The following is a 19,075-nucleotide window of genomic DNA, read 5'->3' on the forward strand; positions in this document are numbered from 1 at the left end:
TAGAGGCGAATGAATTTTCTCTCATTCCAAGTCCACCCTCTAATCCCTCTATATTGTAAATTTGGCAATCAAATTTGATTTTCTTCTTGTCGCGTCCACATTTTTACAGATAGAAAATTGAAATTGGCATGTGCATTAAAAATGCACAGTTACATCCACTGTTCAATTTTCGTCCAGAAACTCTCACCCCTTCACGAATGAAAGTTGATCGAATTTTTTTCCCTTCCCTATTTTTTTAGTACCAAAATTTGGCGTCGAAATTTTTGTTTTAATTTTTTTTAATTCCTTTTTACTTTTTTAAAATATCAGCTTAAATTTTTATGCGATTTCAAGCAGTGTCCGGCAATCAAATTGAAATTATTTTTGTAGGGGGGGAGGAGGCTTAGTCAAATTCCCTGCCCTTGATTGTGCAGATAATAAATATCCTTGAATTTTCGTTGAGTCATACAAAACTATAATTTTGTATAGAACTGTGTAGAAATTTTGAGAAAATTCCAATCGGTAACCAAATTAAAAGCAAATAAATTTTCTCCCATTTCTAGTCCACCTTCTATTTTATAAATTTGGCAATCAAAATCGGTTTTCCCCTTGTCGCGTCCAGAGTTTTGCAAATAGAAACTTGAAAATTTGTTTCTGCGTTAAAAATGTATAGTTGCATCTACAGTTTAATTTTGGTAATGATATTCCCACTCATTCACGAATGGGAGTCGAACGAATTTCTCCCCTTCCCTTATTTTTCTCATCCTGCCACCGTGAGAAGGAAATAATTTAAAATTTAATGAAATAAAATTGAAATAGTGAAAAACGTTTTTAAAGATAAACGAGATGTGTAGACGCATCGTTTTCGATTTAATTTCAAGCGAAATTTAAAAATTTAAAAATAAATTAATTTTTATATCTGGCAATCAAAATTAGTTTTCCACGTTCCCTGCCCTTGATTTTAGAGATAGAAAAGCCATTTTTCTGGACGAGTGCACAACTGAAATGGTAATTCGTCGGTAAAAAAATTATTTGAAAATTCCGATCCGTAGTTGAATTAGGGACAAATGAATTTTCTCTCATTTCAAGGCCTCCCGTTTTTTGTCAATCTGGCAATCAAAATTGGTTTTTTGATGGTCACGTCTAGAGTTTTGCAGATAGAATTTTGAAACTTGGTTAGTGTATTAAGTAAGTACAATTTCATCCACAGTTCAATTTTCGTAAAGAAATGCCTACCCCTTAATGAATTGGAAACGAATGAGTTTATTTCCCTTCCCCCTTAAAATTCCCCTCCCCAAATTTTCGCGTCGACGATGATTTTGCGAATTTGGGATGTTGAACCGCAAACTTCAAAGGGAGACGACAATTTCCTCCTCCAACATGAAACCCGTGAAATGGGTCATGTGGTAACTGCTGTCAAGCAAATGCGAGGATGAATCATAATAATAAGCAATCTGCACCCAGACTTGATCGCCTGTTTTCAAGTTGAGCGTCGACTGGAGGGTCAACGGACTATTTTGATCAACGGGGGTGTTTGCCTCGTAAACATGACTCGACCCGATTACATTCCCGTTCAAATAAAGACGAGAATAAAACACAGCAGAAGATGAAGAATAAATACTCGCCAGTGCCGTGAAAGAGAAAAAATAAATTCCCGGTCGCGGTGCCGTGAATTTCCCTGACGTCAAATCCATGGCATTTCCCTCGTTCACCCGCGCCAAATCGAACGGAATCGGAGTTCCAGTTGTGTCAAAATTAGAATTTCTCTGGACGTAGAAATGGACGGGCGCAGATTTGACGTCGACGTATCCAATCCATTTCTGGAAACCTTTTCATCAATTAAAGAATTAGATAATTGCAACTGAATAATTCGCGAGAATCTAAAACATTTACCCGCATCGTCAGGGAGTTTAGTGAAATCGCAGTAAACCGATTCCATCATCGCCGATCCCATGACGGAATAAAATCCGTTCAGGGTGTGGCCAATCAACCACAAATCTTTGCACGACTTTGGCAGTCCAGTCAAAGTCACTAATCCGGTGCACACGAGTCGGCCAAGGGTGTGGACGCCGGATGAAGTTTCCAGTTGAGTTCGACCGAAATTCAAACGAGTGACGGGCAGAACATTTTTGTCGGTAATGACACCTGCATACAAAATTAATTTTATTCATTTGAATTCTATACAAACGTTGGAACCGTAACTCCGCGTAACTCACCGTCGTCGACTAATTGAAGTGGTGCAAGAGCATCGCAATTGCATTTCGCCGCAGGATCGACGCAATTTGCATCAATTCCGCACTGGCAGGTGTGAACTCCGTCCGTGTTACTTCCGGCCCAAAAGTATTGCGCATTTCCTTCTCTGTCGTTCCACCAGGAATAGGCGACGCCATTTGACTCGAATGGGGCATAGTTGCAATCATACTAATAATATAATTAAGAATTAAAAAATAAGAAAAGAAAATCAATTAAACTGATGAAAATAAAACTGACTCTAATCGACTGATGGCATTCAGTGGATAATTCCATCAAAGCTTTTATTTGTCCCATTGACGAATTGTAGTTGATGGAGCGTGAATAGCACCCGGCATCGGCGCAGTGTCCCACATTTAAAGAAGATTCACTATCGTGTAGAATTGAGGTCGATCCTGTTTTCATGGAAAGACAATGAATCAGATCATATTTTTCTTTAATTGAAAATTTAAGTATTTCACCTGATGTCATATCGCAGAAAACGTAAATTGGGTTATCGCCTACACCTTGTCCGTCCGGATCGATCCAGTGCATTCCGGATGAAAGTGAAGGATCGGCCGCACGAAGTTCTCTGCATGACCTTGGAATTCCGCTCCTTCCAGTTGATCGAATTGAAATTTCTTTTTTAACTGGAAATAATTTTGAATCAGTGGAAACCGGAAGTTCAGCCGCTTCCAACAGGGAAGTTAATCTTCTTTCTTGATCCTGAATTTTGACTTCCAGTTGGACATTTTTGGCCTCTAATTGAGTTACTTTCAATGCCAAATCTTGTCTCAGTTCATTCTGTCATAGAAAAGACAAAAGTGTTTACCCAACAGTGAAACTCTGAATTAAATTAAACAAATTGTCTTACATTTAGTTCGAGTTGCGCCTCCAGTTGTGTTACTTTTGCCTGCTGTTCAATCGCTGTCGATTTCAAACTTGTCGCGTCTTGTTTCATTTGAATCTATTGACAAATGAAATAAAATTACATTAAGACATGAAAAATAACAAATTTAATTGTCAACATCAGAAGTCTCGCATTAAAAAGAAATGTTGATAAATTCTTACATAATTTTCCTTCAGTTGTAGGAATTCTTCCTCCAAGGAAAATGCAGCGCCAGTTGAACTCGGCGTCCAGAAGATGAAAACCAACAGCAAAACAACTTGGGTGAGTGAAACTACAGAAAAATGCGCCATTCTTTAGTTGTTCGGAATTATAGATGAGACTGTGTTTTCCAACTGAACGTGCGTTTCAATTTATACATAGTTGGACCTGTTGCTGTTGCGTCCAACTTAAACGTTGTGATGAGTTGAGAACAACAGGGTTTTGTGTCTGTAAATAAGAAGATAAGTTTTCGATTAGAATTTTTAAATGTCAGTTTAATGTCATGGTATTATTTGTTTTTGTATACGTGGCTAGGCCAATCTTCCCTTTATTGAACAAGGGGATTAACCTGCGGACTGGCCGAACAGGGAAAAAAACAGAAAAACAAAAACAAATAGATTTTAATTATTGACTCGAATGAACTGCAATAAGTTTAAATAAAAAAAAGACTCGTAAACGAAAACAGAGCCATAGTGGCCTAGCATCTGCAATTCTGTATGCAGAAGAAATAGGTTGGCGCTCCTTCTGTCCTATGTGTTGTTGTTGTCTGTTGTTGTTGTGTATTATTGTAAGAAGAGGGGGGGGGAAGAACGATCACATGTATAAATTTTGTTTACAAAAATTTTAAATCTTGTGTTCTCTTACTTTGATTCAAAGCTGGCATTGATGAGAATTCGTTACATCCACTTCACCATTCAAGAGATGCTAGACGGCCAAAGTGACACAAACCAAGTTAGTTTGAAATAATTTTATTCGCATTCTTTAGTTTTCGGAAAATTAAACTATACTTCCAAACTGGACGTTTCAATTTATATAGTTGGATCCTTTGTTGCATGTAAGTGAAAGGTTACACTTATTGATAAATTTAGATAAACGGGTTTTTATGTTTATTTAATCCCTGTAAATAAGAAGATAAGTTTTCGGTTCGAATTTTTAAATGTCAGTCTCATGGTCTGATGTTATTTGTTTTGTACGTGGCTATAGACAATCTAATGTTTACTGAAGTGGAGATTACATTGCGGACATGGACAAACAGGGAAAAAAAGTTGATATCAATTATTGACTCAAATATCTCAAGTTTTTTACGTTTTATAATCGTATTCCACAAAAAGAGAACTGACAATTACTGTAGGTGAAGGAAAGTTTAAATTTAATTGAAGTGAAATTGTCGATTGACGAGTGCTGCTCCCATCGTGATTCGCATTAGCAATCGTTTAATTAAGTTTTAATTTAATTCAATTAAAAGTAAAATTAAAACTCGTCGTACCATTTTGATTGGCAATTAAGTTGCAGTAAATCATTTCCATCTTCTTCGATCCATTCGAATCATTGGGTTTTTCCACTTGTGCGAATAAAGTCCAGCGTCGTGTAGACGATAAAGCAGCAGAAATGTCATCTGATATTCCCGCCAAGGTTTTTTAAACAGAACCAACAGATTTCGTTTCTTTAAAATAAAATAGAACAAAACCAATAAAACAACACTGAGAGATTAGAGAAATCTCGAACGCCACTCTTTTTTCACATTGTAATAAGTTTGGTCATAACTGAAAACCAACCGCTTATGCGCACAATTCGCCGGTCTATTAAGAAACGGTCCACATCAGCATTTGCCAGTTCTAGACTCTACCGCTCCACAGTCGGTTATTAATAACTGGCAGTTTTCTTTTTCTTTAAATGTTTCTGCCAAAAATCCTCATTATGCACACGACCATGTTAATGCGGCATCCGACATGTTGCCAACCGAATATCTTTTATCTTTGGTCGTTTCGAACCCGTGTTGTATGAACTACCAGCACTTTCTTGCCCGAACTACATACTTTGCATTTTCAATAGTAGATGGCACATACGAGACGTGTCATGTTTGGCTTTAAAATTGTTGAGATGTTTCGTTTTTTACAACAAACTTACCTTTTTGAAACGGCCGTTATTGCTGTTCTTTTTCACACTGTAAGTCTTGGCTGTAAGTTAATTTGCCAATTAAAACGGGGGGAAAAACGAAGATTAATGAAATGCGTAGGGACTAGGGAATAGAAAAGCATGGAACCTTTAATTCTGTTTCTTTAATGCTGTTTAATAATAATCAAGGTTTACCAACATTCCCAAACTTTTTCTTACTTTCTGTTGTTTCTGTCTAAATATTTTTCGTAACCCATTTTTATTTTTCATTTAGATAAACAGCATCCAGTTTCATTGGAGAAACTTAACGATTTCAGTCGAGTTACGAATCTCTTCAATTCCCCTTTCTTTAAATGTCCTCGTGTACGCCCATGTGAGTGTGGGTGTATTCACGAGGACGCCTTTTTCCTGATATCCCGCCCGGTGGATTCAACTCATCGGCGGATGGATGAAGTAACTGTGGATGCCTGGCTGTATTTCCTAGGCATAAAGGTAGGACACAATTGATTTTTATTCTTCATTTTTGACTATTACGTGGTGGCGTTTGATTATCAGTCGGGACAAAACATATAGAACGGAATACGATTATTCTTGAGCTAGGCCTCTAAATTGGAACTGTTTTTATTTGCCGTTTTTGTTGACTCAGTCAGGGTTCATTAAATATTTCATTTGTAGAACGCAGTTCAGGCATGTTTTGGTACCCCACAACTCACCGACTTTTGATAATTTTCTACATTTATTAGATAACTTGTGATAACTTGTTAAAAATAAAATAATCTCTTCTATTATATAGTCGTGTATCGATATTTTAACCGATAAGAAAGTCACACCAGCAAAGAAACAATTTCATTTAGAAAAATGAAAATTTGACCCTTGTCCTTGGGTTAAAGAAATCTGGAATTCTTATACTGAAAATATGTGGCCTATCACAATTTTAGCTTTGAATTTTTGTTTCGTGGCATATAAGAATCAACTGCTGTTGGCGCTGACATGGCCACCAACGTAATGTGACATTAGAAGTGAAATTATTGAGCCCCCAAACGATCGTGAATGACTGACCGTGAGTTCATCTTTGGAGTGGCGTGAGAAGAGAGATTTATTACCTCTGACATTAAAGACCAAACGAACGTCATCAAAGTAAGAAGAATCTTCATTTAATTAACTAAACACGACATGGTTCAATTCAAATGTTGATCTCAACATTTTGGTCTTTAGAAACTGAACGATTTCGTCTTTTTTTTACACCGCGTTGGCGTGGCCGTCCATTTCGTGCGGGATTTACCGTGAAATTCACATTTTTAAATTAAAACCTTTTTTAAAAATTAAAACCAATTTTTTTTTGTTTTGTTTTAAGATGATATAAGCCATTCAGCGTTAATGTTATGTCACGTTAAGCTGCGATCCCCAATCAAATTGGATTTTTCTTTATATTTTTATTATAAAATCCAGTCCCGTGTCCTTGATTTTGCAAACAGACGCGTGAATTTGCGTTCATCCATGCACAACTGTAATGAGCGTAGAACTGTGAAAAGGTTTTGAAAAAATTCCAAACCGTAAATGAATTAGACGCGAATGAATTTTCCCCCAAATTTATTCCAGTCTGCATTTAGTAAAAATTTGGCAATCAAAATTAGTTTTTTACTTGCCATGCCCACATTTTTACAGATAGAAAATTGAAAATTGGCGTGTGCATAAAAAATGTTTATTTGCATCTACAATTTAATTTTCGTCAAGAAATTTCCACTCCTTAATGAATTGGAGTCGACCAAATTTTCTATCCTTCCCAATTTTTTTTTCTCTACTCCCATCCTGCGACCGTGGGAAGAAATTGATTAAAATTTAATCAAATCAAATTTTAAAAAAATTGAAAATCTTCCTTCAAGGTAAACGAGATGTGTAGAAGCAACGTTTTCGTGTTGATTTCAATCTTTCAATTTTAAAATTAAAAATAAAATCGAGTTTTAAATCTGGCAATTGAGCAATTAAATTGAGTTTTCCACGTCCCCTGCCCTTGATTTCAAAGCCATTTGACCAGTGATTTTTTGTTGACGAGTGCATAACTGAAATTTTAATTCATCTAAAAAAGAATTTTTGGAAAATTCCGATCCGTAAGTGAATTAGGGGCAAATGAATTTTCTCTAATTTACAGTCCACCTGCATTTTGTAAATTTGACAATTAAAATTGTTTTTTTTTTGTTTGTAATGTCTAGAGTTTTTCAGATGGAAACTTGAAACTTGGTTTGTGTAGTGTATTTGCATTCACAGTCAAATTTTAGAAAAATAATGCCCGCTCCTTATTGAATTAAGAGTCGAACGAATTTTCTTCCCACCCCCCACCCCCCCCCCCCTTAAAATTCCCTTCCTCCTCAAAATTGCGTGTCAACAAAACTGTTTGGGTCGAAAATGTTTCGTGCGTCACCGATGAAGTTGAACCTCAAAGGGAGTCGAAAATTTCCTCCTCCAACATGAAACCCGTGAAATGGGTGAAGTGGGAACTGCTGTCAGACAAATACGAGGATGAACCACCAGAATAAGAAATCTGCACCCAGACTTGATCGCCTGTTTTCAAGTTGAGCGTCGACTGGAGGGTCAACGGACTCAATTGATCAACGGGGGTGTTTGCCTCGTAAACATTACTCCTCCCGATTGAATACCCGTTCAAATAAAGATCAGAATCAAGATAAACATCAGATGAAGATTTAAGATGCGCCCGTCCCGTGAAAGAGAAAAAATAAATTCCCGGTCGCGGTGCCGTGAATTTCCCCGACGTCAAATCCATGCCATTTCCCTCGTTCAGCCGCGCAAAACTAAACGGAATCGGAGTTTTAGTCGTGTTAAATGAAGAATTTCTCTGGACGTGGAAATGGACGGGCGCCGATTTGACGTCGACGTATCCGATCCTTTTTTGTTTGTCTGTACAAAGAAAAAGATTTAGATGAACAATAACAAGCAAAAATAGCACGAGTCGTACCATTTTGATTAGCAAAAAAGTTGCAGTAAACAACTTCCATGTTCTTCGATCCTTTTACCAAAAAGAATCCGCCCAATTTGTGTCCCGTCCGCTGCAGATCGTCACATGAGGTTGGCATTTGACCAATGTCAATTAATTCACTCGTTTGGGCTGTTTAAAAAAATTTGATTTACAAATTACTTAATTTAATTTACAATTTAATTAATCGTATATTGTAAACAGACTTTAAGTTTATCATTTTACCGTTTAATTTGGTCGTCAGGTCATCGACGGTGGATTTCGTTTGACTCAATTCGATCCTAGTTGAGGTCAATAATGTTTTGGTGGCTTCCAACTCTATTTCGGTAATTTCCAACATTTGTTGTACCTCTGTAAAATTCATATTAGACTTTAGTCGTAATTTGATTTCTTATTATTGATTTAATTAATTAATTAGAAGAAAACTAAATTTAATTTTGGTTATCAGTTATCACACAGAAGTCCCGCTGTGGAATGTTAAAAAACTCGCGCAAGAAAAGGAAGAATCTTTTTCACAGTAATTTGAAATTACCCGCTAGATTTTCTTCAGTGACTTTTATTTTACCTGAAAACATCTCTGAAAAGATTGCGGCAAATTCCTTTTTAGTTTCTGAAATTCACAAAATATTTTGTTTTTAATTCTTTTTAAAAACCTTTTATTTAAAAACTTAATATGCAGTTTCAACTTCTACAACTTAATTAATAAATTTTTATTATATTACCTTCCCTAATGGCGATTAGCTCTTTCGAAAAGTTAACTTCGAGATTTGCCATTGTTTCTAAAAATATTTTAATGTAAATTTTTTATGTTAGGGCCATTTTATTCGCGAATAGAATTGTGATAATGAATCAGAATGAATCCATTTTTAATACCTTTGTTGTCTTGTGCTGGCAATTTATTTTCTTCAGATATAACCCCATCATTGACACAATCATCTAGAAATGAAAAAGTCGAATAAATTTTTGTTTGTCCAGTATTTAAAAAATCAGCGCACCGTCGTTCAATTTAGGATTAAATTCAAGTTGCAAATGTTCAAATTGTTTAGGAAAATTCAGCATTTGAGTCTTCACTCGACCGCAATCTTCCCGTGTCGGGCAGATCAAGGTAAACCTGAGTGACGGCTGATTGTCATACAGGCGCCACTCATTAGTCAGTGAGAAATCAGGAGATTGCACTTTGCTGGTCAGCCTGACACTGTCGAAAGGAAGGACTTTCACGTGACTGGGCTCGATCTGTTGACTGAGGAGCTGCGAAAGATGCTGGGTCACATTTCTTTTGACTTCTTGATTCCAGATGTGAAAACTGACACTGAGAATTCCCTGGGTGACCGTTTGATTGTGAATGGAAACGACATTCAGGCGATTTAGCAGAGCCATCGGCGAGTGGAAATAGATTTTCTTGCTGTTTTTAGTTGTTTGACTGTCGTAAATGTTGACACAAACAGACTCAAATTTCACGGATGAAATTTTAATCGGCGGTTTATCCTCGCGAGGATCGGACGAGGTGGGATCTGTTAAAGGATCGGGCGATTCAGAAGAAGTCAAACTTGTCAGAAAAAAAATCGACGCAATTATCAGTTTCCATGACAACCAAATTCCCATCTGTAAATTTAAAATTTACGAAATAGCATGACAATTTATTGATATAACAACAATTATTTGTTTAATAATTGAATTTATTTCTGTTTTAATTTTTACTAACTTCGAAACAGAACTCGGATCTCTCGATGTGCTTCGGTGAAGAGCAGCTGAAGATGTGACGGTATGAACTGAAGGCCAGCAAATTTAAACGAAGTTTTGTGATGCGTCAGTCTTAACCGAAACGTTTTCTTTTCCTGTCTCGTTCGTGCACAGCAAAGTCCGGTCATGGCTATCCGCCAGCGCCTGAGGAAAATGAAGCCTATACCTATCCACTTATCAGTGATCACATTCCATCTCCAAAAGGACTGCATTGCCACTTAAGGTTAACGTACTGCGATAGCCTTGCAAACAAAGTAAAACCCCAAACAAAATTATCGACGCCATAAAAATATTTTAGTAGTACGAATCAACAACCGACACAAGTTAAGTTGCGGAATAACTGTACATTGCAAAACATAATAAGGACGAATAAGGACAAGTTAATCCATAAGTACAGCAAAAAAATTTAAATTTCATTTAGTAATTTAATTAATTTTTAAAAAAATAAGTTAGGTTAGTCTATTGCAGCTACAAATAAAATTACTGAAATCTCTTCAATTATCTGGTCATCAGGAATTAGAGCAGCTGATTGGTGACGTCCGAGGCAGATTCGGTGACGGAATCATTATGCAGACGGCATTCAACTTTACATAGACACTTTCTAACGCCGACTCCGACTGGCCAGCTGCTGGTTCCAAGTGAAGAATAAATAAGTCTTTGTCTGTCTTTATTTCGTTGTGTTGGCGAACGTCGGATCAAAGATTGGGAAACCGGGAACAAATTTACACAGGATTTACACAATTGCTTCGGTGTTGGAAGTGATTAGAGCAGCGTTGGCCACGATGTATCGCCGACAAGTAAATCACGACCAAGATCACATAGAACGATTTGGCCCAGTGGTGGCTGAATTTTTATTCAGACGGACGAGTTGCAGTCTAGTGACATTGGATCGAACAATACGCATCATAAGGTATAAGAAATTTTCCTTTAGTCCTTTGCTGTCCGATTTTGTGGTAAACCAAAGTGGCGCTTTTTTCTGTCACTTCCGAGAACGAAGCCTTGGTATAAACGACGTGTGTAAATTAGCTGTCGCCCCATTACGACTAAATCATTTTCCCCCCCTTCACTTAAATTTTTGTCTAGAATTATCTATTAGCGTGTCTCGGTCGTTTCCGCTGATACTGTGCCAATCCTATGCCGGCTGGTGTTGTGAACGATGAAACAATGACATGGATGAAGAAACCTCGTTGCGGACTTCCACGAGGTTCTTCCACTTGACGGAAGCGCAACATTGTTATACAAAATACTTGCAGTCGTTGGCATGGAATCGAACAATACGCATTATTATAAGGTGACTTACAATAGTATGATTTCCTTATTCTTCCAGTGTCCTCATATGTCAATTATTTTACGTGCTATCAGAGTGATGCTATGTAAAATTACTTCGACTCCAAAATAATTTCATCAGTTGTCTGTGCTAGAATCGAACGATCTTGCTGCCCAGCAAATAGCGATATGTCGTCTGCCAGTCTGCCACAACTCACAAGCGCCTCGTTGGAGTTAAGTAATAGTTTCCTAAAGTAAATAATCCATCTACATAATTCTGGTTTTGTGAAAAAGATCAAAAACGTGTACTTTCCTTCGTGTATTATTGTTGTATTCCTAGTTTGATTCAACATTGCTGCTCAGGCTGATTCCACAATCAACCTCAAAGGTTTGAATAACATTTAATCTTCATACTGTTTCAGTAAAATAAATTTGTATAAAAAGTTTATTTTATTTAGATTTTCCAGATTTGCACATCATCCAATTAAAGAAACGATTGCTGGAGTAAGGGTTTTATGATCCATGAAATGTAAACCAAATCAAGCGGGGGGGGGGGTAGGTGAAAGGCCACAGCAAACAAAGCAAGAAATTGGATAAAAGAAACTTCCAAAAACCGGTCAAGCTTTTGGTGTTGGAGCCTTCCAAATGAAAAAGAATGCATTTTTCAACTGGGAGGAGTGAAAATAACAAAAACCCTCAGGTGCTGGTCTTGCCCTGTTCTGATATCCTTGGCAGTGAAGTGAACACGCTAACAAGTAATTTCGTACCTATTTGTCATAGTATTCGACTTCAAACTCGTCACTTAAACTGAGCAGACTGAACCAACAAATCCCAATATGCGCATTAGAGAGCCGCCATTCTCAACGAGTTTTGAGCCGTTCCATCCAAGGAATGGAAAAGCAGATTCAAGATTCCAGCTGGAGATCTTTTAATAGTAGGTGAGCCTGGAAAAGCATAAATTAACATATTCTAATGGACGTTCATCGAAATTTCTCAGACTGTTTCTGTTATTCCCAGCCGTTCGCGAGAGAACAGTACAGATCCGAAGCTTGCTGTGTTCTCGTCCAAGAATTAAAGACGCGGAAAATTGCATCATCTCCTGCCAGATAATCTGACTACTTAGGACCGCGAGCGTGAAGAGGTAAATATGAAATTTATTGGGTGGATTAAGTTTGTCTATTTGCATATACCGGCATATATTGCAACATTTTTGTAGAGAAATTCTTATCCCTTAAATTACACCTTAATAAAGGGAACTACAATTTCCTTCTCCATCTTGCATCCAGTGAATTAAGTATTAAAGTGGCATTGATTGCCGCACAGGTTACTTAAAGGACAGGATCGGCCCTAGACGAAGTTTACACACCCAATCCTCCTCCGGTCCTTCCACACACAGAACAGACTATTGTGATTCGATCGTACTTTCTCGGTAAATAATTGGATATGCATATTATAAGATTCTTATGTAACTATTGATAAATTTCCCGTTTAAACTTATAGGATCAGCAGCACACGGAGTTTTGAGCTGAAAGCAACTAGTCGTTCCGCTCAGTCGTTCATCTGGCTGGGACACAGAAGAGGACATCTGGCGGCCAGATTTATCTTCAGTTGTTGGGCGCAGGCTAGGTAGCCGTTTAGCCCCTACCTTCTTCATGGTTCTTTGTTAGTTGAAGCGTGGCTTCGAGAGTAAGGGACGCCATTATCCTTCGATTGGGGTTTCGATTCAATGTTAGCTGTATATTTGTTGGCAGATTGATTGTTTAGAATTTGTGAATTGTGATGTCTAACAGTTGGATCGGGTTGGCGGACGATGGGTGCTTGCAACTATTTTGGTAACCTTGGTATACTATTCTTGGTGTGATAGAAGATTCGATTTCACGTGGAATTACCGAGTGTTAAATTTCATTTTTTTTATAGGCGAATCTTGAAGCTTAAGATTTTGAAACCATGCTGTCCACCAATTCGTCGACGTCCAGAAAATGAGTAACATTTTACATGTTCAATGTTCTGAAAGGTAAAATTGTTGATTAAAGTGATGAAATTTAGGATAATGAGATTTTTTTGTTTGATTGCAGGCACCTTCAATACCAGGAACTTCAGCCTTCCAATCGTGCAGTCCTCATCTCATTTACCTTGGCTGTGAACGTCAACATGTACCCTAATTGAAGGCAAGAAGGTGACAATCTTTTCAAATTTTAATATTCAAATTTTAAAAATTAAAATATGTTAAGTTGGAAGTAAAGCATTAGAAGTTTTCAGGGAAAGCTTTGTCACTATTGTTTAGTTTTAAAATTTGGGATTTCATTAAGTCAACTCTGTCCTTCTATCATAGGTGTTTAGTTATGGGTTGTGTAAGGAAAATTGGTTGGAAAAGCCAGATGGATACTGAAAGAGTATCATTTCCCTGTTGAGTACTCCAAAGTTCGATGAATTTGTAATTAAATCTCATATGAGTCTTCAAGTTAAAATTTTTTTTGTTAAAAGGGAACAGATAATGTTGCCGTAAAGTATTTTGGTCTCTATTTGAAGCAATATAATGTAGGTATAATATGTGTTCTTGGTATAATTGATTCGATTGAATTCTATTGCATGTGTAGTGAAGGTGGCCTGAAAGTGTTTAAATTTCATTTTTTATTTGTAGACGAATTTTGATGCTGAAAGACTTGGAAACCATGCTGTCGACCATGTCGAGAAGCTGAGTAACATTCTGCTTTTACAATGGTAAAATTAACAATTAAACTGATTGAAACACATGTGGATCATAACATTTGTAATGTTGGATTGCAGGCACCTCTTAATAAAAGAAACTTCAGCCATCCAATCTAGGGCTTCCATCAAATCGTGCAGGCTGCATGGAAGTCGCATTTATCTTTGTTGTGAACATCATGCACACATACACTATTTGAAGGTGACAATCTTATCCAGTTATAGATTTTATAATTACAATGTGATTAAGCTTTGCATACATTGGTTAGTTTTAATATTTTGTGATTTCGTCAAGTCAACAGCTATTTCCTTCAGGTTGTGTACTGTTAAGGATTATTTAAAGGGGAGTTTGTTGTATGCAAGAAAGGCAGATTCTGAAAGAAGTTTTGTTTATTTGTTCTACTGTAGAGTATCCTTTAAAGTTTAAATGCAATTGTATTTAAATCTTAAATGAGTTGTCTAGTTTCATGTATATTTGTTAAATTAAGTTTCCACAATAGGTATAAGATAATGTTGCCAAATAATATTAGGGTTGAATATTTGAAGTGATATGTAGCATATATTTTTTAAAATTTCATATAGCATTTCCAATGATGCTGAAGATTAATTTTACTTCGGTTATAGGTTCATGTTTACGTAGCAGTGGTGTTGCTGTCCAATGTGGCGTGTTGTTGCAGCCTATGGTGGTGAAAGATATCTGCATCAAGTTGCTGTTCCCTGTGCATCCAAGGTGCTGCTTTTTTGCTACAGAAGTGACATCCAATATTGTGTTTAATTGCTATTTGTGTCTTCGCGGTTTACCTTTATAAATTGAGAAGGAACAAAAAAAAGTAATACGGGGAGGTTTATGTCAAACAAATAATAAACATGTCCAGGATGGGGGAATGAGGAGGAAATTGGGGTGGGGTATTTGGTTATGATACTAAAAGAAGTGAGGTATATTTTTAATGAATATGCTGTACTTGATAAAATCTGTTGTTAACCTATACTTTCCTGTCAACCCATACTTTCCACTTACACATCCACTCCTCAAACTCCATAAGCACCAACATCACATCCTACATCCATTCCTAAAACACCACAATCTCCAACATCAAATTTACACAAGTTGTATATCTATAATCATATTTATATGAAATAAAAAGTCATTATATAATAAAATTGTATAAAAATAAATTCGGTCTGGAACATATGCAAAATAAAAAATTCATTAAACAGAGCGTCCGGTTCAAAACAATTTATTTTTTGTGCGAGGCTTTTTAGAAAGCAATCTGCCACCCAATTAAACAAAAAGTGATAGTTTGTTTTCACGGAAATTGCGTCAGACGGTTAAAAAATTTCTGGTTCAAAAATCTCATGTAGAAATTAGCATCTAGTCTACTGGTGCAAATTGTGATTCTTTAAGCTTGATTAATTTAGGTGATGTGTTAAAAGCTATTGTAGCTAAAAAATTGAACTAATCCACTTTTTCTAAATATTTTGGTTTTAGATCACTTTGTTGTTTTAAGATTTTCTTGTGATCTCTCTTCAAAATATTCTGAAAAAGCGAATTAGTTCAATTTTTTAGCTACCCAAAATAGCTTTTAACACATCACCAAAATTAATCAAGCTTAAAGAATCGCAATTTGCACCAGTAGACTAGATGCTAATTTCTACATGAGATTGTTGAACTAGAAATTTTTCAACCGTCTGACGCAATTTCCGTGAAAACAAACTTCACTTCACTTTTTGTCAAATTGGGTGGCGGATTGCTTGCTAAAACTCGCACGTGCAGTGTCGGCGTAGATCCAGGGAGATTACCTGGAAATGGAAGAGGAGAGAAGAGTGCGAGGCAAGTTTTACTGGGGAGCGATTAGTCACTACTAGGCTTCCGGGTTAGACTCATGACCCTCAGATCATGCGCCTTCCAAGTCCCCGTTCGACCAGAGCCCTCCCCTCCTCCTGGTTTCACAGCGGGTGAGTGACCACCGGCGGGCGTTGGTTAGTGGTTAGTTAGGGAAACGGGGCCACAGAAAAGAAGGGAGCCCAGAAATGCACTTGTAATTGAATCTAACTACACAATTTATCAGTCTTGGATTACAGCATTCTCTCGTCGGTTTCATTTTCACCAATGGAGTCCATGATCAGTAGCGAAGGATTACCCTGTAAACAGAATGAACATTTATTTGGATGACAGTAAAATTCAAACAAGATTATAGCAACAGAAAGCAATACCTCGAATTAAGAAGGCTTGTGTAACAAAGTAAAGAGAGATTCAAGGGTAACAGCCAACGGGTTAGCAAACAAGGAATATTGTTGACTGTATAGTCCTTGTGCTTTTTCTTGAAAGGACATGACTTCTCATTAAGAAACCTGTAAATAAAAAAAAATAAGTCACCCTGTTTCTGAAACTGAAATTGGAATAGAGATTTGTTTAGAATTCAAAAATTTTCGAATAATATTGTAATACTAACAAGCATTACCTCAAATCAATCAATCCTAGATCGTCTTAAATGAGAACTTGTTTTGGTGGTCTCTGCAACCTCTAGAGTGGCAGCATTCACTCGCAGTCCACAATATAGTGGCAGCAAAGAACTGGAACTGATGAGGGCTTCAATAATTGGATTATGACTTAACAGTCACAAAGTACGTGATGGGTTCCATAATATCCCAGCTGTATTCCTCCCAAGTGAGACAGGCTAAAGCGCCGAATCGGACGCCCATGAGAGCCAGGCCGGCCCAAGTTGTCATCTTCCTCTCAGCTCCGGCCATCTCGAAATTCATCTTCTAAAAAAAGATACCCATCAAAAGAAAGAGAGAAAATATTTTTATTAGCGTTTGTATGGGAGGGAAGAAAAAAGTTACAACTTTTAGTCGTCCCAAAGACGAACAAAAGGTCAATAAACTACTGCTAAATCCTAAATGAATGACATGAAATCGAATTAAACGCTCGGGGCTCGTCGCTGCCGTATTAAAGAATAAAATAATAAAGAAAAAGTATATTTTGAAATACTTGAATAATAAAAATATTCCGTAATTAAGCCAAAAAAGAATAAAATAAACAATTATTGGAAGCTTCATAATCAACCACTTTATTTTAATTCACTTTTTCTTCACGGGAACTGCAATCCTAATCATTTAGATGGAAATGTGTTCACTTCAATCATTCAATCCACATCTAACCCATCTTAAAATATGGCGAAAATTTTAATATCATAGTCAAGGAAAACGCTGAGGAAAGTACGAAAGCCAAAAATTGTGTCATCAAGACTTACGAAAAAAAACTACTCTTCGTTTCCACTATATCAACAAAAGCAAATCGCGAGATCAAGCAGGTGCCACTGATTAGCATGGAAATACGCCAATGCATAACATAATTAAATTAAAACTTATTCAATTACTATCAAATCAAACGCGAAATGTTGGTGATGTCGCCATTCAACAGTCGTTGGTAACACCTCCCTGTAATCTTGGTCTCATCAAGTCGATGGGATTTTTCATAACAGTCGGGGACATGGACAAGTTAAATGAACGACAGGTATTAGGAGGTCGGTCTGCTCTGTCTGCTCCCTGATCGTTTTGGGTACTATCACTCATGTGGGATAACTATAAACTTTGCAAATCTCTCTCGCTGTCTTGCCCCATCTATTTAAATTCCCCCACAAAAATCTATGCAAACGGAGAGCACCATATTACAATTATTGGATGACGAAAACATCAATTAATCGTGACAGTGGGAAACAAGCGAAACAATCAAAGAAAAAAAAAAACAGTTTTAACCTAATTGCAAACGAGAAATGTCGCACTCACCGAATGTCGAGTGATGCTCTTCCGGTTCGTGTGTCTTGCCGTGTGTGACGCTGGAACACACTGAAAACTGGGTTCACACTAGTTGATCACTGCTGGATTGCGGAGTAAATGCCGTGGGGTTCGTTCATGAACATTTTGTGTAGTTGAGTTGAGGCCATCGGCTAACGTCGCCTTCCGGATACCAGGAAGGCATTTTCAATATGAATACTAAGTGAAACCTGAATCATGATAAATCAATAAATTTTAAATAAGTTTTCTGATTGATTATACAATTTTTAGGTCAAGATAAATGGACAGCACGATCCGTTTCAAACTTGATCAATTCTAGCCGGGCCCAACGGAGATTTGCCTCATTCAGTGAAGGAAAATGTTTTAAAAAATGAAGCGACAAATAGAATTATTAAATTTTTTAGTAAAACAGAATCCCGTTTCTCTAATTTTCGAATTCAAACATTCGTATATCTAACAGTCCCATCGTTTATGGCTTAATATCTTTAGTAAGAAAGGAACGTGAGCTGAAAACGGAAAACAAAAATACTGAGAACAAAAAAAGTATGTCTGACTCGCTGCTATTGGACGATTGATAGACAATCAACAAATAAGAGATATGCAAAATAAGGACTTATACCAGATCTACTGCAGGTGCAGGGAGAGATTCAAGTGATTAAAGCTTCAGGTGGTGATATCATGAATGCAGGACTGACTGAGAGAGCAGACCAACAACAATAACTTGAATTGAAATTTTTTCTTCTAAATTGCAATACCAATCAATTGATGTGTGGGTAATTTATAATTTTTGAATAATAATAGCCTTTTTTCCCATTGTTGGTTTCGAGAGAATTATATAGTAAACTAATAGCCAACTTCTTCTTTCCTATCACAACATGTGTGTGCAGGAAAACGTAAAGCATTTTCTCCCTTCAGGCAGAAGTGAAAGAAGATCGTTATATTGACATGTAAAATAGATCCCCAGAAACACATTTTAGTGATTACCTTTAAAAAAGAAATCCCATCCTTAAAGGATAAAAATAAACACTCAAAACCATTGATAGCTTGTTGGCAGCTGATCAGGGAATCAAAGAAAAAATAGTGTGAAATACCAAATGTAAAGAAATCATTACCTGACTTGTGTTTTATATGATAGTCTTGATGATGTTTATTCCGATTAAACACTAAAATTTGCATTCTTGCCAGAGACTCACATTTATAGGCAAATAGATCACAGGGAAATGCACACCTTGCTTGAGATCTCTCTACTGAAACTTTGACTTCGACTTCGTCTGCAAAACAAATGCATGACCGTTTTGGCGTTTTTATTTCATGTTAGGCTTGTCAGCTGATTTGTCGTCTCGCCATCTAATTTTTAAATTCCA

At 36.9% G+C, this 19,075-nt stretch overlaps 1 protein-coding gene and 3 long non-coding RNA genes across 7 annotated transcripts; 2 read left to right on the forward strand and 2 right to left on the reverse strand.

The window, feature by feature from the left end:
- Positions 1-1,139: 1,139 nt before the first annotated feature.
- On the reverse strand, positions 1,140-9,993 carry LOC124203802. Of its 2 annotated transcripts, XM_046600657.1 has the most exons (9): positions 9,904-9,993; positions 9,197-9,803; positions 9,075-9,137; positions 8,924-8,980; positions 8,767-8,811; positions 8,427-8,552; positions 8,184-8,333; positions 8,121-8,125; positions 1,140-1,802 (listed from the first exon to the last, which is right to left on the reverse strand). In XM_046600657.1, the coding sequence occupies exons 2-9, from the start codon at positions 9,801-9,803 to the stop codon at positions 1,329-1,331; spliced, it is 1,527 nt and encodes a 508-aa protein (XP_046456613.1). In that variant the 5' UTR covers positions 9,904-9,993; the 3' UTR covers positions 1,140-1,328. The 2 variants fall into 2 exon arrangements, with proteins under 2 accessions (XP_046456613.1, XP_046456612.1); XM_046600656.1 differs by lacking the exons at positions 8,121-8,125; positions 8,184-8,333; positions 8,427-8,552; ... (3 more) ...; positions 9,197-9,803; positions 9,904-9,993 and adding exons at positions 1,873-2,124; positions 2,196-2,400; positions 2,470-2,624; ... (1 more) ...; positions 3,083-3,175; positions 3,280-3,539 and having other exon boundaries at positions 1,140-1,807.
- A 42-nt stretch (positions 9,994-10,035) lies between these two features.
- Positions 10,036-11,752, forward strand: LOC124203850. Its single transcript, XR_006878654.1, has 5 exons — positions 10,036-10,332; positions 10,455-10,851; positions 11,025-11,232; positions 11,304-11,595; positions 11,652-11,752. It is a non-coding gene; the product is annotated as an uncharacterized LOC124203850 (long non-coding RNA).
- A 12-nt stretch (positions 11,753-11,764) lies between these two features.
- Positions 11,765-15,130, forward strand: LOC124203846. 3 transcript variants are annotated; one of them, XR_006878648.1, is made up of 10 exons: positions 11,765-11,907; positions 11,988-12,145; positions 12,225-12,348; positions 12,531-12,636; positions 12,708-13,062; positions 13,125-13,221; positions 13,283-13,383; positions 13,849-13,928; positions 13,995-14,115; positions 14,538-15,130. It is a non-coding gene; the product is annotated as an uncharacterized LOC124203846 (long non-coding RNA). The 3 variants fall into 3 exon arrangements; XR_006878647.1 differs by having other exon boundaries at positions 12,708-13,048; positions 14,538-15,068; XR_006878646.1 differs by having other exon boundaries at positions 11,767-11,907; positions 12,708-13,039; positions 14,538-15,068.
- A 1,263-nt stretch (positions 15,131-16,393) lies between these two features.
- LOC124203851 lies at positions 16,394-19,047 on the reverse strand. The gene is made up of 3 exons (XR_006878655.1): positions 18,824-19,047; positions 17,703-17,920; positions 16,394-16,679 (listed from the first exon to the last, which is right to left on the reverse strand). It is a non-coding gene; the product is annotated as an uncharacterized LOC124203851 (long non-coding RNA).
- Between the last annotated feature and the right edge of the window lie 28 nt (positions 19,048-19,075).

This window comes from Daphnia pulex, chromosome 10 (genome assembly GCF_021134715.1).
Source record: "Daphnia pulex isolate KAP4 chromosome 10, ASM2113471v1".
NCBI lineage: Eukaryota > Metazoa > Arthropoda > Branchiopoda > Diplostraca > Daphniidae > Daphnia > Daphnia pulex.

Excerpts from the sequence above, each read along its gene's own strand:
- LOC124203802 (XM_046600656.1), bottom strand. The coding sequence starts at position 3,408 with ATGGCGCATTTTTCTGTAGTTTCACTCACCCAAGTTGTTTTGCTGTTG. Across the intron at positions 3,176-3,279 it reads TACAACTGAAGGAAAATTAT|ATTCAAATGAAACAAGACGC; the intron begins GTAAGAATTTAT and ends ATTTGTCAATAG. Across the intron at positions 2,625-2,690 it reads TTTCTGCGATATGACATCAG|GATCGACCTCAATTCTACAC; the intron begins GTGAAATACTTA and ends CCATGAAAACAG.